We start from the raw sequence: 27,112 nt of genomic DNA on the forward strand, positions 1-27,112 counted from the left end.
ATTTTGTTGTGATCCTCTTGAGACAGTGTGTTGTGTGATATATATACATATATAACTACCAGAAGGCAGCATTGCAGATGTTCAGGACAGCTACAGATACCTTGGGATCCCGCAGGCAAATGGGAACCTTGAGGAGGCCGCAAGGAAGTCAGCCACAACCAAATACCTACACAGAGTGAGGCAGGTCCTGAAAAGTCGGCTGAATGGGAAGAACAAGATACGAGCCATCAACACATATGCCTTGTCGGTCATCAGATACCCCGCTGGTATAATAAGCTGGCCAAAGGAGGCCACTGATATCAAGACAAGGAAGCTCCTCACAATGCATGGAGGGTTTCGTCCCAAGTCCAGCACCCTGAGACTGTACACTAAGCGGAACGAGGGAGGCCGAGGACTGGTGAGCGTCAGAGCCACTGTCCAGGACGAAACAACCAAGATCCAGGAATACATCAGGAAGATGGCCCCCAAAGATGGACTGCTAAGGGAATACCTCAGGCAGCAGAAACCTGACGATGCAGAGGAGGAGGAGGAGGAACCATCATGGAGGGACAAGCCCCTACACGGCATGTACCACCGACAGATAGAAGAAGTGGCTGATATTAAGAAATCCTACCAGTGGCTGGAAAAGGCTGGACTGAAGGACAGCACAGAAGCACTGATCATGGCAGCACAAGAACAGGCACTCAGTCCAAGATCAATAGAGGCGGGGATCTACCACACCAGACAGGACCCCAGGTGCAGGCTGTGCAAAGATGCTCCTGAGACAGTTCAGCACATAATAGCAGGGTGTAAGATGAAGGCAGGAACAGCGTACATGGAACGCCATAACCAAGTGGCTGACATAATGTACAGGAACATCTGCACTGAGTATGGACTGGAAGTCCCAAGGTCACAATGGAAGACACCTCCTAAGGTGGTTGAGAATGACCAAGCTAAGATCCTATGGGACTTCCAGATCCAGACTGACAAGCTGGTGATGGCTAACCAATCGGACATCGTGTTGATCAACAAACAACAGAAGAAGGCAGTGGTGATAGACGTAGCAATCCCAAGCGACAGCAACATCAAGAAGAAGGAACATGAGAAGATCAAAAAATACCAAGGGCTGAAAGAGGAGCTAGAAAAGATGTGGGGAGTAAAGGCAACAGTGGTGCCAGTGGTAATCGGAGCACTGGGGGCTGTGACCCACAAACTGGGAGAGTGGCTCCAGCAGATTCCAGGTACAACATCTGAGGTCTCTGTCCAGAAGAGTGCAGTCCTAGGAACAGCTAAGATACTGCGCAGAACCCTCAAACTCCCAGCAGGCCTCTGGTAGAGGACCCAAGCTTGAGGAAGACACACCACCATCACCATGGGAGGGGGGTGAGAGGGAGATTTTTTATATATATAATCTTAACCTGTCAGTGGTTCCTCTGTGAATTGCTTTAACTTCTGTCCCATAATTACCTTACAACATGAAGAAGACATCAGGACAATTTTACTGTAGTCAGTGCGTTACAGACAAGAACTACAGTCACTGATCAGAACTGGTCTCTCTCTCTCTCCAGCTGGTGTCCAGTCGCTGTCAGACTTGTTGTCGTCTCTGGATCACAGCGTTGAAGCCAGGAAGAGGAAGAACGTGGAGGTTCTGTGGATCGCTGCTGTGGTGAGACTTGACTCTGTGAAATAAAATCTGTAAAAAAAATGAATTTAAAATAATGAAAGGTTGGACTTGAAAGTGTTTTTATGAAACAATAACATCTAAAAGTGCTGCCCTTGTTAACAAATGATCTGTCAGTCCTTGAATTTCTCCAAACAAGACCTTAAAGCAGGACGTGGCTCCCACAGCGTTTGCCCGCCAAAGCTCCAAGAAGACACCTGTACCCAGTGGCCTTTCTCCTGGTGACCTCTCACCTCCTGGTTCTTTGGCTCATCTTCAGCCTGGTTATACTGCTGGCCAAATACCAGTAGACCAGCACAAACAGACTGGGAACACTGGGCACAAAGTGGGCTACTTCACTGGGGAATGTGTATTTATACATGGTTTTTGGACCCTGGTATTTGTTTGTATTACTGCTTGTGAGCATCACACCGTTCGTTTGTTTTCTGTTAATAATGACCCCTCTGTACTGTTCACTGTGGCTGCAGATGTTTGATTTTCAAACGTGTTTCTGCAATAAATGAATACTTGAGAGCTACCTGATTATTTTCTGTCAAATATAAAATAAATCAAACCAAATAGATAATGATACTTAACTATTGCAGGGTCGGATTTAGGGCTGCAACTAACAGTTAATGTTAAAAAATAGAGAAAAATGCATGTTGTCTGTTGCAACCAACAGTCCAAACCCCAAAGATATTCAATTTACTATCATGTATGACAAAGTAAAGCATTAAATCATCACATCGGAGAAACTAAAACCATCTAATGTTTTGGATTTTTGCTTTAAAAAATCACTAAAATGAGTACTTGATTATCAACATAGTTGCTGATTCACTTTCTGTAGATCAACAGATCGATTAATCCACTAATTTTTGCAGCTCTAGTTGGATTAAATCTGTAGGACAACACACATTCCTCCAATTTTTTCAGAAATCAACCAGTATTCATACACCAGAATAATACCAGGGTCAACTACACTGGTATTATCCTCAGTTTATAATAAACAGTGATCAAACAAATAATACCTGTTTAAGAATGTGCACCGTTCAATAAAAATGTATTCATATATTCAAGACATTGCCTTATGATTAGATAAAATGCAGGAGACACAGACAACCTGGGGCCTTTGTTGTCCCCTTTTCCCAGTTGGTAATTCAACTCCAACAAATAAAGTAAAACTGAACTTTCTTTGTGATAAAATAATGTGGTATGATAATAAAATTTGATGGATTTGTATTGTTTTTGTGTGCAGCAGCTATTTCTCTGCCGGACCGCCGGATGTCGCTGTCCGGGATTAATCGCGCGCGCGCGCGCGCGCACACACACACACACACACACACACACACACACACACACACACACACACACACACACAGAGCTGCGTCAAGTCAGACTGAATGAGACAAAATCAAACCGGAGATGAGATGTTTCGCCCTTCAAAATAAAACAACCATGGTAGCACTTCTCATGTTTCGTATGTGAAGGGGTCTGAAGTAACAGAAATAGTAAAATTATGTATTTAATCTATGACATTGGGAGTGTTTGCCGTTGTAATTCAGCGTTTTTAAGCTTTTCACCAGATATAAAACCGCTTTTATTTTAAGAGAGCTCACAGGAAGTCCTCTCACCCGTTAGCGTTAGCTTCACAGCGGAGCATTCAGGCCCAGTCAAAACAATGCAGCTTAGCTGGCCTGCTGCGTCTGACCAGCGGCTAATATTCAGCAAATTATTAACGGGAAACCCCGCCGAACAGTTCGTGTCGAGCCAGTGTTGCGTTTAGGTAAAGTTTAGTCGCTTCGTTCTCGTGGTTAGTTTAATCTTGAGCTGTCTGCGTGGACGCGTTTCCCGTGGGTGTTTGTGTTTTGTTCTCGGTGATGGCTGGGAACGGAGACGGCTAACGGCAGCCTAAGAGCGGCGGAGGGGAGCGGCTGAAAACACGAAAAAAACGGGAAAAATAAGAAAGAAAGGAGGGTGAAAACGTGTCGAAATTAAAAAAAAAAGATTAAAGCGCATTGATTCACCTCCTGGTCGGACGACTGGTTATCATGGTGGAGTAGGCGGCTCCGGGGTCGACGCTAACGACGCTCCTCTGACCGACCGACCGACCGACGGACGGTTCGCTCTCAACGGGGAGTCTCATCATGGCCCCGGGCTCTCTGGTGGCGGCCTGCCGCAGTCTGGCCCTCTCTACGTGGCTGCTGTCCTTCTGCTTCGTCCACCTGCTGTGCCTGGACTTCACCGTGGCCGAGAGGGAGGAGTGGTACACCGCCTTCGTTAACATCACCTACGTGGACCCCGCTACCTCGGAGCTCCGCACCGAGAAGACGGAGTGCGGCCGGTACGGGGAGCACTCGCCGAAGCGGGACGCCAAGGGGGTGGTGGTCCTGCCCGCCGCCCTGCACGACCGCCATGCCTGCGACCCCAACACCCGGTTCGCGGTGCCCACTCAGGCCGGGGCCTGGATAGCGCTCATAGCCCGGGGCAACTGCACCTACAAGGAGAAGATCCGCAACGCTGCAGCCCACAATGCCTCCGCGGTGGTCATCTTCAACGTGGGGTCCACTAATGCCAACGACACCATCACGATGCCTCACTCAGGTACGGAGACACTTTATAAACATTTATATATATTTATCAAGAATTTAATGTTAATATCACGCACGTTGCTATACACGAGGGAAATACTGGACAGGAGTTCAGGTGCAGAACAATTAATGAACATAATTTTCACAAATGATACACTTGAACCTGGTAATGTTTGGTATTTTTGCCTGAAAAATGACTTAATAATTGCCAAGTATTGTTCTGTTGGTCGACTAATTGATTAATCGACTTATTGTTGCAGCTCTACTTGCTCTTAAAATCCATACTCTGCATGTTTGATGCATTTTATGAAACACAGATTGTCATGTAGGCTTTATGTTAATATCATATGCATTGTTATATATTAATGATATATTGAAATACTGTATGGTGATTATAGTGAAGTGCCGCTGGGCTGTTTTTAGCTCACTGAAATGAACTTTGAAGCTACTATATTTAAGTTTCTTGTATGCAAATGCAATATGTGTTTGTGTAAACCCAAGTTATTATCACATTCATTAAATAAAGGTGTTTTGATTTTGTCTTAATCATAATAAGACAAAACTAGTCAATTAGTCAGAATTTTCTAATATTTCTTGGCCTTGACAGATATTGTGAAATATAAGGAGATAATAAAAGTATCTCCACTGGTTAATATTTTATTTTTTTCCTCATTGCACAGCCAAACATGTTACCTATTAAGCTGCAAAATAGGACATAACAATAATAATCTAGTGTTGTAATTATATAAAACCTTTATCTTATCAGGGAAACTTCCTGGTTCAAGACAGGCAGCAATATAAAGTTTTAGACAAACAACATAAAAACAAGCATAAAACAATAAAATAATGATAAAATTACAATAAAAGCGATACTAGAATTGGACTAAACAGCAGTAAATTGAGGCATTAAAAACTTCCCAGAACCCCAACTGACATTGGCTGATAGATGATGATGCACAGATTTCCTGCAGAAAAAGCTTTAAACCTGCCAAGAGAAACCAGCGACTGTAATTTTAATGCAATAATTTTAAAAATAGCATATTTTTAAGTTGATTTCAATCCCCCTGGCTGCAAGCTGTGGCGATGCTCAGTCTGCTATGAGGGATTTTATCCAGTCCCAGTCAGTCTAAACTGGTTAACAGACTTGTTCCAAGAGCCAACAGACAAACTGCTGACTGAAGGTCTGTGGCCACTGCCGGACAAGTTTTTTTCATTATTGATTAATCTGCGGATTAACTCTCTCGACTTATCGAAGAATTGTTTGGTTTGTAAAATGTCAGGAAATAGTTGGAAGAATCCCCATCGCAGCGTTCCAGAAAAGTTGATATCTTGTCGTCCAACCAACAAAGGCTGCGACTAACAATCATCTTCATTATCAATCAGTTGTTGGTGATTTTCTTGATTTACTTAATTACATGTTTGGTCTAAAAAAAATGTAGAAAATGATGAAAATGTTTCCCAAAAACCCAACATGACAAATGTCTTGTTCTGTCCACAAACCAAAGATATTCAGTTTACTGTCACAGAAACTAAAGAAACCACAAAATATTCACATTTGAGAAGCTGGAATCAAAGAATTTTAGCATTTTTTTCTTATAAACTATTAATAGATCAACAAAATAGTTGGCGATTCATTTTCTGTCGATCAACTGATGGATTAAACGTCAAATTGTTGCAGCTCTACAACCAAGAAACTCTGTTTTAAAGCTGCGACGATTAGTTGCCAACTATTTTAATAACTGATTAATCGTTTTGAGTCTGTGGTTCCTGCGTCTCAACTGTGAATATTTTCTGGTTTCTTCAGCCCTCTATGACGGTAAACTAAATATCTTTGAGTTATGGACTGTCGGTCGGGACAAAATCAGACATTTGAAGATGGCATATTGGGGTTTTTGGCGAACGTTGATCGACATTTTCCACTATTTTCTGCAATTTTATAAGACTAAACAACTAATAGATTAATTTAACTAATTGCTGCGGCTTCGCTTGCTTTTAAATTCCATATTCTGACTGTTTGATACACTTTTTTTTTTTTTTAAACACAGCTTGTCATGCGGAGCAGGGATTCCCAGACCTACAGTCAGTTGATAAGAGAAAACACTCTCCGCTAATTTGATTATGTGCAGAGAAACTCCATGTGACGTCTGTTATTAGTCATGATTTAGTGTGGAAAGGCAGAACAGACTGACTGTGCAGAGGGGAGAAGTTGTTTTTATTCACTCTGTCAGACACGCAGCTGTTTCTCTGTCAGCTGGAAACTCCGTCAGGGATCCCTGAAGGTCCCCAGACGCCAGTTTTGGAACTATTAAAACAGGAAATACTGAACTGAAGAGTGTGTGTGTTTTACTTTAAATCCTCTTTCTCATGTGCAGCTTCACCCGGACGTTTTCAGTGTCACCACAGGAGCCGGAGTCGATTATTACAGAGGAGTTGATCTGGCGCTTTTCCCTCGTCCCCCCATGTCCTTGGTGAACTTTCTGGGAATCGTTCTTTGGACACATGAGTGCACATATTAAATAATTTCCCCCCCAGAATAGCATCTGCACCAGGGTTCAAAAGTCGGTGTGTTATCCAGCGCTGAACCCAGATACTCGTACTTTTGTTTGTTCACTTTCGTAACGTAGGTTTGAACTATTCTGATCCGGATTATGAGGCTTTTTAACAGTTCTGGTTCTTACTCCAATCCTGGTTATGATACTTGTTCTAAGACGAGACTTTACGATTGTTCTCATTTTCAATTCATCTGCTGCTTATTTTCATGATTTAATCATTTTGTCTGCAAAAATTGCTCATTATAGTTTCCCAGAGCCAAATTCTTCGTTTTATTTGACAATTAGTCCAAAATCCCCCAAAAACTCACTTTACTCTACGACTGCGAGTAAAGACTGTTTATTATAGATTAATCTGACACTTAATTTCTAGATTAATCAATTATTCTATAAAAAGAAGTCTATAAAACATCAGAAAACTGAAAAATCAATACATCCTTGAGCAGAAAGTTGTCATTAAATGTCTTGTTTTGTCAAATCTACAGTAAATTTTTTTATAATTGACTAATTATTAATGGGAGCCTTTTATTTTTGCTAATGTTGCTTTTATTTGTCAGACATGTAGAGCTGCAACTAACAATCATTTTCATCATCGATTTTAATCTGCTGATTATTCTCTAGATTCATAGTTTTGTCAATAAAATAGTGCAAAATGAGCGTTTTAGTTTTCTAGAAACCACAGTGACGTCCAGTTTTATCTAATCAACAGTCAAAACTAAAGATATTCAGTTTACTATCATCACGTTTGAGAAGCTGCAACCAGCAAAAGTTTGAACATTTTTCCTTTTTATAAATGACTACAACAAGTAATCAATTATCAAAATTATATTGATATTAAAGTGAATGTCTTTTGGACTGTTGGTTGGACAAAATAATAATTAAAGAAGTAACCTTTGATTCTGGAAATTATAACAGACATTTTTCACTTTCACTTCAAGTATTATTGAGGAAATAATCAGCAGATAGTGAAAATAATTAATAGTTGCAGCCTGAAATTGATTATCAGATTGAGTCTCTTTAGTACTTTTTGGGCTGATTTCTGCTTTATACTTGTCATATGACTTGAAGAAGAAACCAAAATATATTGATAGCAACAATCATCTTTTCATTCAGCGGATTAAGAGCATCATTTGCCGTCATTAACGGTGTAATCGACTAATCGTCGCAGCTCTTAATTCCGATAAATTAAATCTATTTTTATGGCTTCTCTCTTTCTTGCATAATACTGTAGTTTTACCTCTTCAAGCTTCTGAAAAGTATTCAAACTAAATGATCTGAGAAGCTAAAATCTCTTCAAACTGAACTGCTGACAGTCGTAACGACGGATCACAAGGAGACGTTTCTTTATCTTAAAGAGTCAAATAGAAGTTTGGGAAGCACTGGTTTAAGAGTCTATACTGGGAGAGAGAAAAAAAAAAGCTTCTGTGGTCCAGTCAGGCCTGTCAGCAGTGAAAGAGTGTTAATCCGCCTGAAAACAGTCTCTGTGGAATCAGCTGGCTTTATCATTCCAGCGTTCATCCCACAGATCAGTTTAGAGCTGCTGATAACAACGAGCTGGTTTGGTTTCTGCTACCACGACCGTTTTTCTAAAGTTAGAATAATGACACGTAGCGTGATTTGCATATAAACTATAGAAGCAGCAGCAGTGAGTTTGCAGAGATGCTGGAAGCCTTCCTAAGACTGATAAAACCTGGCTGGGACCTGGTCGTTTTGGTCTCATGCCATCCAGGGCAGGAAGTTGTCATCAGTTTGTACAGAGAAGCAGGATGTGTTGTAACTTGACTGTGTCTGCTCTGTGGCCTCGTCAATGAACCACAGCCAGACTGACGGCAAATAACTTTATTTTTTCCGTCTCTCGCTTCCTCAAAAACACTATTTGAGGCTCATGTGGTTGTTATGAGCAGGTTTAGATAAAGGTTCGGGTTAAATGTGACACATATTCTGCACGTTTACAGCTCTGTATTTATATTCTGGGGCTCTACTGGAATATCTTTGCCCGATTTCCGGTTAAAAACTCCTTATTTATCTTCTACTGGTCCTTTATGCAGCCCCTCAGTTCAGCCTCTGTCTGAAACAGGCTCCTGTCTCTTCAAGGCTCCGCCTCCCGATGAGCCCACTCTGCTCTGATTGGTCAGCTTCAGGAAGCTTCCTCCTGCTCTGGACGCTACGGAAACAAACTATAGCAGCAGGATTTAACTTCTTTTTCTCCTTCTTTACTCAAAATATAAACTTATCAAATACATCCGTACATGTTGGAGCTTGAATCAGATCAGATCCGAAATAGACGAGTGGGCAACGTAAACAACACATGGGGGGGAAACCTTAGCAACAACCTTAGCAACAAAGGCTACTGAACGGACAGCCGTTTGCCGGCATGTGGGAACAGTCTGACGTCATCACAAGGAGGAAGTAGAGGTAAACGAGGCCTTCAGAACCACAGATGTATTCTGGGATCATTGGGCCCATAGAGCCAGCGCACTGGTGGCTTTCGCTAGCCAAGTCGGCTACTTCCAGTTTAGCCCTCCGGCTAACTTGAACGGGGATAAAACAATTCAATCGTGCGGCTCTTCTAGACTTTCAAAATGTGATCGGATCGAACGGATCAAACTCTGATAGTGAGACGAGTCATTTCATGGAGGTTGTGATGCTTAAAAAAAATGTATCCGCTGATTTACAGACGTCTTTTTCACAATGTAAGTCTATGGGCCCGATAGCGTCACATGACGTTATAATTACACGATTTGGCCACTATGTCAATTTGGCCTCACAGCCCGACGCTGTTCAGAGCAGGTTGAATCTGGCTTTTGACTTGCAGCATTTTGACCATGTTTGACATCCGACATTATAACAGTATCAAAATAACAGAAAATCACAGAAAGCCTGATATGTCCCCTTTAAAGTTGATTTTTTTCCTACAATGTTTAAACTGTTTTTGATGTTATTTCTCATTTAGAGTCCAACAAAGCTGCAACATACAGCTCACTGTGTGAAATAACTTAACCATATTTCAGCAGTTGTAGTTGGATTTCAGGACACTTTGATGATAATTGTGATATTTTTATAAGGTTATGGTAGTGTGACAGTTTGATACAACACGTCTGTAGTTACAAGTAGGTGAAGGTTAGTTTAAAGACGTAGGAATGTGTTATGTCGGTGAAGGGTCTCACAAACAGAGAAGTACAGATGTGTGCGGCAGAGACAGACATTGATCCCATGGGTGTATTTTTAGGCAGAGACAAATCGATTGTGTTGGTGTGTGTGTGCTGGAAGAGGAGAGTGTGAGTTCAGCGCTGTCCTCGGGGGGGAATTTATCCAACTTGTGGCAAACAACAACAACAACCACCACACATACACACGTCCTAGGTCACTTTCAGGGACATGACATAGAATTACATTCATTTCCTGGAGACTCACCCTAACCTTAACCTTCACCACTGAGCCAAAAGTCAGGTTTTTCCCAGTTGGGGTCACGGTTTTTGTCCTCAAATGGACCAACCGTCCCCAGTCAACTGGTCCACACAAGTAGCCTGTGACAGACCACACACATACACACACACACATACACATTTGTTTGTTTGTTATTCTGTCGACATAAATAAAGGGAAATGAGCACAAAAAAGTGTGTGTGTGCATCAAAACCCCAGAGCGATAAAAGATCTAGAAGAGTGTGAGGAGTTTATATATTGTGTTTCTGCTGATACTGTTTATTTACAGCAGTAGATGAAGATATATAATAATCATTCACAAGCTACTTAATCCAAAAAAGAGAAGATCTTGATTCAAAACTGTTGAAACACAGTAAAGAAACTCTCCTTTTCAGTCAGCTTTTCTCCCTCAGAGTTTTCTGTCGTTAATGAGCAGCCCGTCAGTGAAAGCATCTGCATCACTAATTAGCTGTAAACTTGTGTCGACATGGCGACACATTCCCAGCCGCTCTGGGATCCATTTGTAACTGTTGAAACTATTTACTGCACTTTTAACTCCTCCAACACTTTGTTTTTTGTGTGTGTGTGTAGCTGCAACGAGACGCTGAACGGTTGCTGATTAACCAATTTTTTTTTGATAAACATTTAATTTTTTCAGTTAAATATCTCACTGTGGAGATGAACTTTCCTCTGGAGTATTTTCGTCTACCTTTCGGGGTTGTTTGAGGCCGCGTGTGCACTGAGTCAGGCCTCAGTCACAAGGATAACCTCAAATTACCAAATTGCCAAATTTGGATCAAAACAGCCTGAGTGTAGCGGACACACACACACACACACACAGAATCTCATCACACATTTTCTCCTGAGACGTGCCGAGCTGAAGGGGTTTGCGTTCGTTCTTATCGTCTGAACAAACACAAATACAAAGTGTGTCTGTGTGCGGAGCCGTTGAAGGTCAGTGTGGTTTAGCTCAGAGCCGAGAGCCGACAATCCTCCGCTAACGTGTCCTTGAGCAACACACTGAATCATTACCAGCTGCACAGCCTGACCTTTGACCTCTTGATTCTCCCCTCAGTTGAAAGAAAAAGGCTGTTTTCTCTCCAAATGAAACACACAAAAAAAAAACTTCTTCTTTTTCTTCTGCTTTCATCTTCCTCCTCTAAACTCTCCATTCATCAGTTTCGGTGCAGTTGCTTTTCAAAATAAATGTAACGTTTCAGGAACAAACAGCAGGATTTTGAAATCGTACATCGGCGCGTGTGTGTGACGGTGAGGTGCAGGCGAGGGCGAGGTGTGGCGAGAGAGAGCATGTCAATTTAAGGTGGACTGACCTTTAAGGTGGACCAGCTATTCTCATTTAGACCAAGTCCACATTGATGCAGATATTTTGCAAAACAGACATTTTCCTCCATTTTCCTCCATTGGCCTCTCATCTACACATTAACAGTTTTATAGGTCACTAAAACAGATTTTTTTTTTTAAATGCCTTCTAAAGTGCAGGGTTTTTTTTTCTGTGTATCCGTGTGGATCATGGATGTATTATAAGAGCTGGATACTGGACTAAAAATGGCGCCCATTCAGTCCTATAGGAATTGCTCGCCTGGCACATACGCCAAAAAAGGTTTCTAGGTTTGGGGTTTGCTTCCGCGTTGTGCGGCCCACTGAATATGCACAGTAGTGTTTCCCCTGTTGGCCCCGCCCACAAGCTCCCGCTCGGCCCATAGACTTTACATTGTGATGATGTCACACATTTCTAAATAGTTTTTCTCGGCTTGAGCAAAGTTTTACAAACATAAAACCTCCATGAATAAAAAGTTCATAATAGAAAGAGTCATAATTGACGTTGTTTGCAGTTCGAGGCGTCCTGTCAACAGTTTTACAAGCGTCTCTTTTATGCTGGTGGTTTATGGGGAAAATCCTTTTTGGGGCTGCAGGGGGATTTTTCGCTGCAATACCGCGAGTGGCCACTGGGAAAAATTGGCTGCAAGGCTGAGCGGCGGCATCCTATACAGCTCTTATTATACATCCTTGGTGTGGACACTTTATCGCCACCTACTGGCCCGGCATGCTCGTTTGAGCGCTTGTAATCGTTTTTGCGATATCGTGTGTACGGAGATATTTTGTAAAACAACAGTCATATGGACAGGTTTTTTGTTTTTTTTTTTAAACGGAGGGGAAAATATCCGTATATGTGTAGACGAGGCCTTAGTGTCAGTCTCAGCGATAGCATCAGCGATAACGTTACATAAATAACAGAAAATCACAAAAAGGAAGCTCTTCCACTCATTATGGACAAGTGAAGATTTTAGTAACAACTTAAAGTAATTAATTGTTTTGTAATTGGTTAATCCATCCGTCCAGTTTGTTCCACTTATCCAGATCGTATTGTTTCATTATATTACCAGGAATTATTTGTAAATACAGCTGGGAAGTGTTGACAAAAATATGAATGTCAATTGACTTCATAAACTGATATTAAATTGCTGTCTGTGATATTCAAAAGGTATGAAAATCAAATATCAAATTAACTAACTAAAGTAGAATGTAAATGGAGGTAAATCACCTCTTTGAACTCGTATATTTGTGTTTCTCCTCCTCGTCTTCAGGTACAGGTGAGGTGGTCGCCATCATGATCCCAGAGCCAAAAGGCCGCGAGGTTGCATCGCTGCTGGAGCGCAACGTGACGGTCACCATGACGATCACCATCGGGACAAGGAACCTGCAGAAGTACGTCAGCCGGACGTCGGTGGTGTTTGTGTCCATCTCCTTCATCGTGCTGATGATCATCTCCCTCGCCTGGCTCGTCTTCTACTACATCCAGAGGTTCAGATACGCCAACGCGCGAGACCGGAACCAGGTACACAAACACGCCAACATATTTACTTTATATGACAATCAAGTTCAAGTTTTTTACGGTAGGAAATTGGTAAAAGATTATTATAATAAACAGCTTGTGAAGTGCTTTTGGATGAACCTACAGAGACTCTGCAGCTCCTCTCAGCTTTACGGAGCTTTATAGTGAGTTTCAGCTCATTGTTTATCTGTCCGGCTGCAACTTTACTGTTCTGGTTCACTCTCAGTGCTCTCATAGTGTCGTTTTCAGAGAAAAAGCTGTAAAAAGCCACTGTACACTACCTGCTCAGCACCAAACAGCAAACAGACAGTTAGCTATAGACTACCTGGTGAACATAGTGGATCATTTAGCAGCTAAAGAGCCAGATATTTCCTTCAGGAGCTGGTGGAGACCAAAAACAGAGCTAAAAGAGAGTGAATATTGGACTTACATTCACCAGGTGGACAAAAACATGACTCCAAATGAATGATAATGTTGCTTGATGTGGAAATAAGCAACTGTTTGCTAACAAGTTCAACATATCAACTTAAATATATCAGAGTTGTGTTCACTACTTGTTTCTGCTGAAAACAAATGGTCAAAAAGATCAGTTCATGCAAATTAAGTAAAGTGAAGTCATAATTAATTATAATAAATTACATGAACAGTCATTTTATAACACTATCTATTGGTCCTGGTCCCATCATAGAAGTTATTTTCCTTTTTTTAAAAAGATAAAATCCATTAATTTTGTCCACTTGACTTCCAGAAATCTGTCTCATTGTAGCAGTTGACTGGTAAGCTAGTAGGTTAAATGTTGATCAGTACAAGTTTTGTGGCAAATTTACAACAAATTTACCTCTGCTGAAGCTTCTCTAAACTAAAGTAAATCTAGCAGTTAAGAACTGCAACTATTAGTCAATTAGTCGAGTAGCTGATAGAAAACTAATCGCTACTATTTTGATAATCAATTAATCGCTTCGAGTTATGAGTTCAGCCTCTCAAATGTGAATATTTTTGGGTTGTGGACAAAACAAGACATTTGACGATGCCACTTTAGCAAACAACATTTTTCACCATTTTCTGACATTTTATATACAAAACAACTAATCGATTAATCGAGAAAGCAATGATCAGATTAATCCATAGTGAACATAATCTTTAGTTGCAGCCCTAAAGCAGCTCAAACACCTCTGAACCACCATCTTGTTTTTCAGTGAAAGAGGAGACTGAAGCTGCTCTGAGTTTGTTCTGGTTTAAATCAGTTTTTTAAGGCGTGTTCAAGCTAAAACGATATGTTAAGTTGTTCTTTAATGACGGTATTTTAATCCCTCTAAAAGCTCACAAAGAAGAGTTTAAAAAGAGGGAAAACCTGGAAGAGGAAACTCTCAGAGGAAGCTGGATGTGTGTTGTGCAGCAGAGCGTCTGTTTAGATGAGATCAACACATTTATCTGAAGTGACATCACACAGCGGTCACTGCTCTCAGTGTTTCATAACGAGATGAAACATCACAGATATCTCTGCCACACTTTCAGGAGCTTCACAGCACACCGGGGGATTTATCTGTTTTCCAGACATCCACCACCGCTGTCTCACTCAGGACTAAATCTATCTGTCATCCTCTCTCCCTCCCTCTCTTTTCCTCTTCAGCGTCGTCTTGGCGACGCAGCGAAGAAGGCCATCAGTAAGCTGCAGGTTCGCACCATCAGGAAGGGCGACCAGGAGACGGAGGCCGACTTTGACAACTGTGCCGTCTGCATCGAGGGCTACAGGGCCAATGACGTGGTCCGCATACTGCCCTGCAGGTACACACACACACACACACACACTCCCTTCTCTCTTTGTGTTTCCCTGTTGAACTGCAGTGGAAGTATAGTAACAAAAAGAGGCACTAAAAAGACTGTAACGTTGAAAGATATCTACTTGATTTGACTCTTGAAGCTTCATATTAGCTTCAGATAAACTTTTAAATACATTTTTGAACAGAAGGAGGACTGTGGATCTGGAGCATTTCCATTGTAAGTGCATTATGAAGGGATCTAATGGTCTGTATGAACAGGAGGATTACAGCAAGAAAAACATGTTTCAGTCTTCATTTGGGAACCTGACTGTTGTTTTAAGACGGTGAACTTGTCCTTAAACCCTAAAACCAAATGTGAGGACAGAAATATCCTCACTTCCAAGGTCTAAAACTCAAATATAGACGTATGAGTGCACTAACATGCCTCAAAACAGACATTTTTACAGCTGCGTCATAATTTGACAATAATATAAGTTTCCGAAGTCCAATTCAGAGGAACATGCATCTGGAAAACAGAATTAATTTAACATCTTGAAGAGTTACGTAAAAATATTCAGGAAAGTGTGAAAAACATCCAAACAGTCTGTTTCCTAAAATGCAACCATCAGTAAATCAATCGATTAGTTGCCAACTATCAAATTAATCACCAACTATTTTGATAATCGATTAATCATTTTTTAGTAATTTTTTAAGAATATTTCCAGCTTCTTACATGTGGATATTGATGGTTTCTTTAGTCTTCCATGACAGTAAACTGTTGATGGTTTCTTTAGTCTTCTATGACAGTAAACTGTTGATGGTTTCTTTAGTCTTCCATGACAGTAAACTGTTGATGGTTTCTTTAGTCTTCTATGACAGTAAACTGTTGATGGTTTCTTTAGTCTTCTATGACAATAAACTGTTGATGGTTTCTTTAGTCTTCTATGACAATAAACTGTTGATGGTTTCTTTAGTCCTCTATGACAGTAAACTGTTGATGGTTTCTTTAGTCTTCTATGACAGTAAACTGTTGATGGTTTCTTTAGTCTTCTATGACAGTAAACTGTTGATGGTTTCTTTAGTCTTCTATGACAATAAACTGTTGATGGTTTCTTTAGTCCTCTATGACAGTAAACTGTTTATGGTTTCTTTAGTCCTCTATGACAATAAACTGTTGATGGTTTCTTTAGTCTTCTATGACTGTAAACTGTTGATGGTTTCTTTAGTCTTCTATGACAGTAAACTGTTGATGGTTTCTTTAGTCCTCTATGACAGTAAACTGTTGATGGTTTCTTTAGACCTCTATGACAATAAACTGTTGATGGTTTCTTTAGTCCTCTATGACAATAAACTGTTGATGGTTTCTTTAGTCCTCTATGACAATAAACTGTTGATGGTTTCTTTAGTCCTCTATGACTGTTGGTCGGGACACAACAAGACATTTTAGGACATCTCATTGGGCTCATCTGGGAAACAGTGATCAACATTTTTTTTCACAGTTTTATGGATCAAACAACTAATCGATTAATCAAGAAAATAATGGACTGATTAATAGATACAGAAAATAATCGTTAGTTGGCTGAAACTCTGCACAGACTGGAGCGAACAGACAACAGAAATAGAAGCTGTTGAAACAGTTTCATAAGCAAAGCTATTAACGGGAACCATGACTAATATTAACACTCTGATTTATTAACCAGGTGTCTTAAGTTTTTTTGGCTTTAGATCAGAGTTAAAAATATCTTAAATTTTAATAATTATTACAAAGTGATTAAAATACTGTTGTGTTTTCATCATTATTAGGAAACTGTGGAGTTCACTGTTTTCTCACGATGAGAGAAAATATTTTAGGATTGTGCAGAAAAAGCAAAAGACTACAATGACTTTTTGTTTGTTTTCCTGTGATCCCAAGACGACAGACTCATGTATTGTATGAGACTATGAAATGAGTTTCACAAGATATCAACAAATAAAAAAAGCATGTTTACCCAGAAACTTTCTTTCCTTGTGTAAGTGCACAAAATGAAAACAGCTGTTTACTTGTTTTGTTTTTTTCTTGCGGCATTTTTTTTCGAATGTGTTTTGTGTAAATGCAGATTAAACAGCAGAAGAAGTGATTCCACTTTCTCTTCTTTGCAGACATTTGTTCCATAAGAGTTGTGTGGATCCGTGGCTGCTGGACCATCGCACGTGTCCCATGTGCAAGATGAACATCCTCAAGGCTCTGGGCATCGCTGTGAGTCTGACAGGAAGCGAGAATAAGATTTGTTTGGCTTGTTTTTAACTTGTATCTTATCCAGGAAAAGGTTCTGCTTTGAATTTGGTTACCTGGCTGCAAAATAACCAGATTGGTTAAACTTTTTTCACTCTTTGCTGTTTATTAAGGTGACGGTCTCTGATTAAACACCAGCAGCAGATTAGATCAGCTGTAGCTAAGTAAATCTGTAAAGGCTAAAATAAAAAGTTCTGCAGCTGCCGTCTGTATTTAGACAAAGATCGCTTGTGAGTGAGAAGACGCGTCACTCTGTAACACCGCTGTACGACCGCCAGTGTTTTTGCACTTTCACAGAGTGAAGAAACGAACAGCTGACTTTAAGAATCAACGTTTGAATCTGATCGGCTTCATAGTCGTGAATCAGAGGCTGCAGCTGTTAACTGAATGTGTCAGATACATTTAAACTAATAATAGGTGCCACTGAAAACTTGTGTTTCTGCTTCTCAGCCAATAAAAGGTGATCAGGCAGTTATTTTAGCCTTTATGTACAGATGTTGAAAGGTTCCCAGCTGCTGGGTCATGAGTAAACAGGTTCACTTTGTCTAAACAAAAAAAAAAAAAAAGTACCAAAAGTACAATTTCCTGCTTCTTAGATAATAGCAGATGCTGCAACATGCAGCTTCACAGTACAAGTAACCTACCAGTGTTGGCTTTGTGGGTCATGTGACCATCACCTTGCACATCCTGCATGACTGTGGCGGTCTTTGCAGAAATGGAGAAGTTTGAACAGCATTGATACACGGTATATTCAGCTTGTTGTTTTACTGGCACTGAACACAAAAAAAGAAAATATGCAGGACAAGAACCAAGGATGTATTCAGTTTTCCAGCAAATAAACTGTTGTCAAACATGTGAACAGAATGACCGTAATCTGATATAAAACCCTGTGTATCCGTTGGTGTCACAGATTTATTTCATTTTCCACCAGGTTTTGACTCACGTTCAAGTCAGACAAATGTCTAAATTTAGTTTTTGAATCATAATTACTATTTAAATCGTCTATAAAACCTCTGAAACCAGTGAAAAATGTCATATAAGACAAAGAAAAGCAGCCAATATTCACAAATGACTCACTGGAACTGGGGAATATTTGACATGTTTATTGAAAAATGACTAAATTATCAAAATAGTTACTTATTATTCTTCCATTGCAACTCTAGTTATGTTTAACACTGACAACTTTGGATTTGTAAAGTAAAAAAGAAACACATTGGTACCAAAACTCAGCTCCAGTTACTTTTTTTTGTGAGAAACAGATCTTGTTTGGTCTAACTCTGCTGTCTGTGTGGATCCAGTTGAATGCAGATTGCCTGGATGACCTGCCGTTGGACTATGACCTGGCCCTGGGTGGCGTGGGCGGCGTCGGTGTGGGTGGGGTGGGAGGAGTCGGGGCCCTGGCTCTGGAGGCTGTGGTGTCTGGAGCATCCAGTGACGGCACGCTGAGCGAGGGCGGCTCCTCTGTGGTGCTGGACCCTGGCGTGCGACGGGTGGGACTCCCACAGGACTACCAGGACCCCGACACCCTGAGGGACAGCCCTGTGACGGCCACCACTGATACACACACAGGTAACACGCCGTCATACAGGAAGCAGATCTGTGGTGTTAAAGTGACACCCAGTGGTGTTTCTGCCTATAACACTTTTTATTCCTGGTGTTTAAATTTAACTCTTCTTCTGAATGTAGGGCTGCAATTAAATATTATTTTCATTATCGATTAATGTGACGATTATTTTCTTGATTATTCGATGAGTTTGGTCCATAAAATGTTTCCTAGGGCGAAGATGCAACCTGATATGTTTTTGTTTTGTCCACAACCCAAAGTTATTCAATTTACCGTCAAAAAGGACGAAAGGAACCAGAAAATATTCACATTTAAGAAGCTTTAATCAGCAAAGTTAAACATTTTATTTTATTTTCTATTGACAAATTGTTCAATTGACTAATTAATGGTTGCAGCTCTAGATTTTTGAGACAGAAAGGAAGAAAGAATCAATCAAACGTTTCAATTAAGGAGAAACCAGGCTATTGATGTCATCTTCAGTAGACTCATGTTGGCTTATTGTAGCTGGTAGTTTATTGGTTATTGTGACAAATCTGCTAAAGCGCTGCCTCACATCACTTTCTCATCTTATTTCCGTGTTTAATTTCCTCCTAAACTAAATTGTATGTGTGTATTTTTTAATCTTCTCATCAGGTCTTATATTCAGATCCAGTTGTCTGATCCCACCTTCCCTCCCTCTTCCAGGTGAGCTTCAGCCAATGGCGAGCAGCGCCTCGGTGGCATCACTGGTCATCGCTGTGGAAACAGGTCTTTCAGACGAGGAGGGGTCCACGGAGCAGTCTCAGCTGGGGGACAAATCCTGAGAGCAGCCACAACAGAACCAAACCAGAACCCGGGGCCGAAAAAACAGGCTCCAATCAGGTTCAGACTTTAAACAGACTTCAGACATTAAAACCAGACAGAGCATGACTGGAACCAGGTTCTGGTTTGGACTGGTTCCAGCCAGCACCAGTGTTTGACTGGAATTTTTTTGTTTGTTTTTTTTTCTGATACAGAACTTCGTTAAACCAAACCAACTTGTCTGAAGTGGACCTAAGTTGAATAAAGGTTTGTATTGGTTTTGATAACCTACTGACCTGGTTCGGCTTCGTTTTTAGTCTCCTTCTGGAGTCGCTGTTTCTGTGGTGCGGCAAGGTCGGATCCAGGAATTAACCTGGACCAACACAGGTGTTATCCAGTGTGTTTACCTTGGTCTGACCTTCCCCTCTCCTCTCCTCGGTTTAACCAAGATTAAACTTAGTCTAACTATCTGTCGTGGCTCTGTGCAGATGTCTTCATTGACCCACATTTGCCTCAGTTCGTGCGGTTTCCAGAAATAGACTATCCACCTACTTTTTTTTTTTTTTGGTCTTACCCATCTGTTATTACTGCTGACAAGATTCCACAGTGACAGAAAGGTCAAATATAAATCTAGTCCTTCATTCACATGTTATGGAACTTGTCTGGAGATTTCTTGTCTGATTTCGATGGACTTTCGGAGAGCAGATGGGATTCAAACCTAAATCTCCACGAGCCAAAACGAATCACACGTTTAGTCACGGCTGCCAAAACAAAGTCGGTCGATATTCTGCGTGATTTGTAAAACTGGAGGACCAAGTTCACGAGTGCATGAGGACTCCAAAAGTACCAGGAATCTAGATGAACCTGCGTATTTCCTCCTTCAGTAAGGAGTGCTCTTGCCTCTGGACCTATTCTGGAATATTTTCTGTTACCTGGTTTTTCCAGGTAGTGAGGCACAACTAAACAAACCCTGACGGACATGGTATGATGGCGGCTCACTTCTCGTTCCTTGTCTGGATTCTTGGAAGAGTTCATCTCTGCTTAATTTAGCTAATTTTGCCGCTGTTTCTTGATGTGTGCGGTGACTGACTTTCATATTGGAAAGGAGGACTTTTATTCTGAACAGACAATTCAGCAACTTTTTTTCTTTTTTCTAGAGTTTTGCTAAAAGGTCGGACTTTGTCCTGGCAGTATTACAGCTACAGTTTGACTGCAGTATTGAATAGAAACAGTATTATTTTTCTCTCTTATTGCCTGTCTGTATAATTCAAGGCTTCTTTATCTTTACAGTATTCTGACAGTATTCAGTTTGGATGCTCTTTGTGCTTGGCTGTGGTTTTAAACAGGGTTCCCGGGTACATCCAGAAAACTGGAAACACTAACAAAACACTCTTGACAGTTTGCAGGGCTGCACAGAAAACTTTTAAGTATGAGGAACGTTGTTAAAATGTAAATTCACTACAACAATAATGCAGATTTTGTGACTGTAAAGCACAGATAAAAACAAGTAAAAGGTATATAAACTAACAACAGTTTGTAAAACCTTTCGAAACTCGGCATTAACGGATCTTTTCTAGATATGGTTGTGAGAAAAATGCCACCTGCACCACCACCTGTTCTCCTCTTTAAATAGTTTGTGTTTATACAATTAAGAGAAAAAGATCCGCAAGATAGAAGTGTTGGAGAGACTTTCCTCACCAGTCTTCCATCACGGCCCTCTCTCCTGGATTTTAAACTTTGGTAAGCATCATCCAAACTTTGCCAGGTAGGAACCCTGTCTGTAGTGTTGCCTTGTTTTGATTTATTGCCCGTCCTTCTGTCTGTCTGCCTGACCGCACGTTACCATGGCCTCATGCTGCCTTTTTTAAAAAAAAAACAAAAAAAAACACCTTGACCTTTAACCCTGTCATCAGACAATCAAGGATCAAGTCTTTTGCTTTCCAGTCAGGGATCTTTTTCTCTGAACTTAAGCAAACCTAAGAAGCGTTTTCAAACCCACAGTCTGTACACCACAGTAGGTGTTAGCTGCTGTTTCCATTTCCAGAGTATTAATTAACACCACCAAAACAAGCCGTGAAAGACGATTTTAAAAAGGTACCCAATTTAGAGTTGTAGAAATACTTTCATAGCTGTAAACACAAGAGTTTAACAAAGAATCCCTCCCTGCTTTAGTGAGTGTTGTTCACTCTATGTGCATCAGCTCAAAGCCGAACATGTAAATATAAAATGTATATTTCACAAGTTCACTACGCCACCGGTGTGCAGACTGCGCAGGGCTGCGGTCGCGCCGTGAGCTTCCTGAAAAACTGAGAGAGATAAAAGAGTGTCGTCTATTTTGTTACCAGAGGAGACGTTTATTTTTGTAATGAAGACACCCAGCAGCAAGGACTGATTCCCCCCTCTAACCCCACCCCCACCCCACCCCACCCCCATGACCCCGCAGCCTGGTGATTCTCAATGTGATTGAGTATTTATCAGGTGGATTTATGTGTTAATTATTCGTGTAATTGTACATACATACAGCACGCAAAGGACCTCAAAGATACAAACCTAAACTATCGTAAATTTGTCCGTAAACATTTGGGATCTGATCGTTTATGTAGCCTGATGAAGATTGAACCTGAGAGAATAGAGCTTGAGTGTAGGACGGAGAACCAACGCTGTACTTGGTTTTGTTCCCATCTCTTTTGATACTGGTGTTTTGCGCCAGTCTAAATGGAAAATAAGACCAGTTTAGAAATAAATGTAAAGAGTATACGAGTCACAACTGTATTGTATCTAGATAACATAATGTCAGACCTTTGTAAGAAATTTCCTGGACCTGCAGACTCCATAAATTTAAGTAGAGCTGCATCTTGCGATCATTTTTCTTATGTACTAATCTGCTGATTATTTTCACAATTAATAATTTTGTTGGTAAAACATCAGAAAATGGTGAAAAATGCCCATCGCATCTCAGGGTCAAAGGTAACTTGACTTGTCTGTCCAACTGTCTGTCTAAAACCCTGAAATATTAAATCTACAATAATGTTAGACCACAAAAAGCACCAAATTCTCCCATTGTCCATGTTTGCTTGAAAAATTACTTTAACAAGTATTTGGTTATCAAAATAGTTGCTGATTAATATTTGTAATGGACTGACCATCGCAGCTCTAAAGTAAAGCAAATTGTACAACTAGCATCCAAATGTGGACATGATGTGATTTTCAGTAAATCAGTTGACTTTATATTACCGTACAACTATATGTATGGATATTAAAGAGGAAATTTAATTGGTTTTAATGATAAGTTCCATTTTGGGGGATTACAATTGGTACCAAATTGTAAGAGTCTGAAGCAGTACTGGTTTTGTGGTTTTAAGTCCTACCATTGAGTTCAGTTTCTCTCAGACTCAATAGAACAGAAATACTTGTAGTATTTTTTAAGGTTCTTCCTGCTTTGCTTCCTAAGCTTCATCTTTCTTCTCTCCTCGCAGTTCAGTATCAGGGCTGAGGACCAGTTCACTCTCAGTTCAGTCTGTTACCAAGTATATAATAAACACTAGTTAATTTAAACACCAGTAAAATGGTGGATAGCTTATTTGCTGTAATATATGAAGATGATGGATTTGTATGCCTTGTCTTGGCCAATTTTCAGTGAATCTTGTTTTAATTAAAGTCACTTCTTTGTGTTGTAAGCTTTATTTTCCAGGAATTTTATTGGGCGTCTTTTTATTTTCACATTTGCACTGTTTCATTCTCTCACTTTTATTAATATGACTTCAATACTACCATCATGGTAGTGGAAATGAACTCGACTAAACCCTCTGAATCAATTTTTGCTTTTCTTCTAGTGGAGACTGAGGCTACTGTGGCATGCTGGTCCCCTTTAGGGCTGGGTATTAAACATAAAATACTGCTTTGTTACTGACTGAAATGGGTCCATAACAATAAGTTGAAAAACGTCAAGTACAGAAATCTAGTATTAAATGTTTGGTCAGATTTTGAAATTTCTGTGCTTATTTTTTGATCAGATAGATAGATTTAAAGTTATAATCCTTAACCATTTCATTAAATCAAAACCCCATTTTAAATACAATTTATGGTTGACCTTTTTGTAATTACCTCTCTGTATAGTATTTGTCATTGTTGGTGGCGGAGTCCACTTACGGCCCTGTATTCAAATTGTGATACAGGTTTGTTTGCCTGCACTGTAAAAATATCGGTTATCAGGTTATATTTCGTGCTTTCCTGTTTTATTTCTGACAAAGTATCTGCTCAAAGAGTGGTAACTCTAGTGTTAAACCGCATTTGCAGTTACCACTGGTGACCACAGGTGTCGCCAAATTAACCAGGCTTAAAATTGAAGGGATTGTAACTTTAAATTGAAATGTTGACAGTTTAGACACATTTTATTTGAACACAGTTCACATTTGGCTGCTTGTGTCTAAACAAAATTGAATGTGAACGTTTTTGAAATTATTTTGTAAAAAATCATTTTATAATTTTCAAAGTAACCTATAGGAACAATGTATAGTTTTTGTATCAGTACCAAAACAAACATATCGCATCAGCATTAGAAAAACTTAGAATGATACCCAGCCCTAATACCGCCCATACACTGTTAATACAGAATTTTGGTCAATGAAAATCTTTTGGTCATGCAAATTAAATATTCCTGCTCTTCCTTCATTATCATTAGCAGTTTATAATGAATTAACATACAGTATCTAATGACAAAACATTTTGTCCAATCAAGACTTAACGATTAATGAAGCTGTTCTCCGAGAGCCATTTTGGAAATGTTCATTGCTGCTGTCTTCAGAGCAGAGGAAACATTTTCATTTCATGTTTACAAGGCAGAAAAATTGTTCATAACACTAAATTAGGGACCATAGAGTTTTCTGCCTTGTAACTTAGTTTGATCTAAAAGCATATTCCATTGAAATCTCATAACTATGATTTTCATATCTCATAAATATGATTGGTATTTTATAATTAAATATCTCTTTTTCTTTTATTGTGTTAGATATTTTTTGTTTGTTTTTTGGCATGAGATGCAGCAAAGGTCCCTGGCTGGAATCAAACCAGGGGCGTTCCCGTTATGTGGCATGTGCAGTAACCATTCTGCTATAGGGGTGCTCCACCAGATTATTTTTAGTAAATATGAGGACATTAGGACTGCAACTAATGTCTAATTTCATTATAGATTAATCTTCCAGTTATTTTCAGGAGCACTGGTAATTCATTAATTGTTTGGTCTTCAAAATGTGATTTTAATTTTTATGTATTCCCTCAGCACAAATTGATTGGAATTTTCAAATTACTTAATTTATTTGACCATCAGTCCAAAGGGCTGATAAACTAAAAAATATTTAGTCTAATTTCATACATAACAAAGAAAAGCTTCAGATCATCACACTGGAACTATAAAATGTTGATGTTTGATGATTACATTTTCCGTCAAAGGATTACTCGACCAATTGTTGCAGCTCTACACTCCTAATTATGAGATAATTCTCTTGTAATTTTGAGTTATGGATCTTGCAATTATGATGTATTTTCATAATTATAAAACACAGATCCCACGATTACAAGAATAAAAATCATAATTATGACCTATATTCTCATAATTATGAGATGTTTTCCTGTAATCATGAGATATTCCATCATAGTTATGAGATTCAGGAGGTATAATTATGAGATACAGTCTTCTTTTATTCATTTATTTATTTTTAATCTAATGGGTTTAGTAAAGTTTGTGAATAGATCTAGTTATTCCCCTTTTAAATCAAATTTTCAAGAAGCTAATGTCAATCCTGACCGCTATGATGAACCTCAATGTGTTAAAAACGGGACCCTCATGTCACTGCTAGTAATGACGTCTGATTGGTTCCTCTGCGCAGCCCCGTTGGCTGTTTATCCCTGTACGCTGTGTTTTGATTGGTTGCTCAGCCTCATTTTGCTGATGCACTTTAATTCTGTTTCTCTGGAAGGTTCTGGAAAAATCTCTTCTTGTCTCTCCCCTCACCTTTCTCGACATTTTCTGCTTTTTTTTTTTGTCTTTTCTCTCTCGTTTCTGTTTGCTTATTCAGATTTCTTTGTTAGAAATGTGTGGTTTTGTTTTGTGAGACAGTTTTTAACATTTTGTGAATTGAAACGAAACTGGAAAATAAGGAATGATGTTTAGTAAACATCAAATTACACATTGTATGTATTTGTACACCAACTGTTCTGATTTGTCTTGTACTACATGATCTTTTTTCATGAAGCAGGTGAATCTTGAGCCACGTGGTCCCATTAGGGATTATACATTTCAATGTCATCTCTAAAGCATGACTTTAAGGAATTCTGTTCAAGTGAAGTTCTTATTTAATCAAAGCTTCAGAGAAGGAAAGTGTAGGGGGAAAGAAAAGAAACAAAACAAAAGAAAAAAACAGATCCTTCCAGAGAGATGGTGAGAGTTGAGAGATGATCCGATGCATTTGTAGTCATGGTAACCCTCTTGGTTACCATGACAACGGAGTGTGATATGGTGTCATGTGTGTTTCTACAATATTAACACAGACTTTTGTTTTACAGAACGTCTGTTTGTGTGATCGTCCTGTGCACGCAAACACAAAAAAAAAAACACACCTACATACACACGTGTAAATACAAGGCGGCGTGACGCCATGTTGTTTCTGTGTTTCAGTTGTTGCACGTGTTCTGATTCAGGACAAAATTGAAATAAAATTTTACTGCAAGTTTTTGTTTTTCTTTTTTATTACAGTCTAGTGTTTGTGTGTCATCTTTGGGGGGAAAATTGGAACAATTCCTGGGATTGGAAACTGTTAATTGTACATCTGCATGTTTATACTTTTTACCCTGACTTTGAGAGTAATTTGCTATTTTGTAAGTGAAAACAACCATTTATTTGTAAAAAGTCTACAGTCTTAAGTCTACAACTTACAAAAAATGAAGAACATGATTTATTCCTCATTTATTTTTAAAAGTCATTCAAGAAGGGCCAATAGAGCTTTTAAAAGACAGGTTCACAATTTTTCAAGGGTCTTAAAACTGCAGTCAGGTGTCCATATGAACAGTGAAAGAGGTTTTCCTTGCTGTAATCATTCCTCCTGTTCATACTGGTTATTAAAAGATCCCCTTCAGATGCTTTTTCAGTGTGAGTGATGTAAGTCTGAGTTAGTCATATTAAGTGGGTATGACTATGACCTTCAACCCTAATCATTTGTGGGAGAGACTGAAAGACACACTCCTACTCTACCTTTGATTGGCTCTGATCCTGATAATTTTACACTAACCACCTTACTCCCCGTGTATAACAAACTACAACATAAACAATCGGCCCCTAGGTATCTTTGTCGGACAGTCTAGTCAGTATGAACAGGAGAATTGATTACAACAAAGAAAAAACTCTTTCAGTGTTCATTTGCGCTCCTGACTTGTTTTAAGACTTGAAAAAATTGTGAACCTGTCCTTTAAGCATACAGCAATCATAAGATGTACTCAAAATGATGGTAGGCACTTTAACTCAAGAAAGGAAAAACTAATATTGTGGGAAGCAATGTAGGAGTTGTAGGTTAAGTAAATGTATTTGAAGTAAAACTGAGTGTAAAAACATTCTTATTTTTACACTAAACTTTAGGGCTGCAATGAACAATTATTTTCATTATTGATTAATCTGTTGATTATTTTCTTG

The 27,112-nt window shown here is 39.6% G+C and overlaps 1 protein-coding gene and 1 long non-coding RNA gene across 3 annotated transcripts; both read left to right on the forward strand.

Annotated features, from left to right (window-relative positions):
- The first annotated feature begins 1,324 nt into the window (after window positions 1–1,324).
- On the forward strand, window positions 1,325–2,177 carry LOC122974329. Its single transcript, XR_006400337.1, has 2 exons — window positions 1,325–1,362; window positions 1,548–2,177. It is a non-coding gene; the product is annotated as an uncharacterized LOC122974329 (long non-coding RNA).
- A 1,082-nt stretch (window positions 2,178–3,259) lies between these two features.
- LOC122974143 (RING finger protein 150-like) lies at window positions 3,260–26,156 on the forward strand. 2 transcript variants are annotated; one of them, XR_006400239.1, is made up of 7 exons: window positions 3,260–4,240; window positions 12,808–13,058; window positions 14,686–14,840; window positions 16,955–17,051; window positions 18,386–18,656; window positions 19,336–23,606; window positions 23,644–26,156. XR_006400239.1 is itself a non-coding variant. In XM_044342071.1 (6 exons), exons 1-6 carry the CDS (start codon window positions 3,784–3,786, stop codon window positions 19,452–19,454), a joined length of 1,350 nt encoding a protein of 449 aa, XP_044198006.1. In that variant the 5' UTR covers window positions 3,260–3,783; the 3' UTR covers window positions 19,455–26,156. The 2 variants fall into 2 exon arrangements, 1 of the variants encoding a protein (XP_044198006.1); XM_044342071.1 differs by having other exon boundaries at window positions 19,336–26,156.
- The last annotated feature ends 956 nt before the right edge of the window (window positions 26,157–27,112 follow it).

Source organism: Thunnus albacares, chromosome 22 (genome assembly GCF_914725855.1).
Source record: "Thunnus albacares chromosome 22, fThuAlb1.1, whole genome shotgun sequence".
Classification (NCBI taxonomy): Eukaryota; Metazoa; Chordata; class Actinopteri; order Scombriformes; family Scombridae; genus Thunnus; species Thunnus albacares.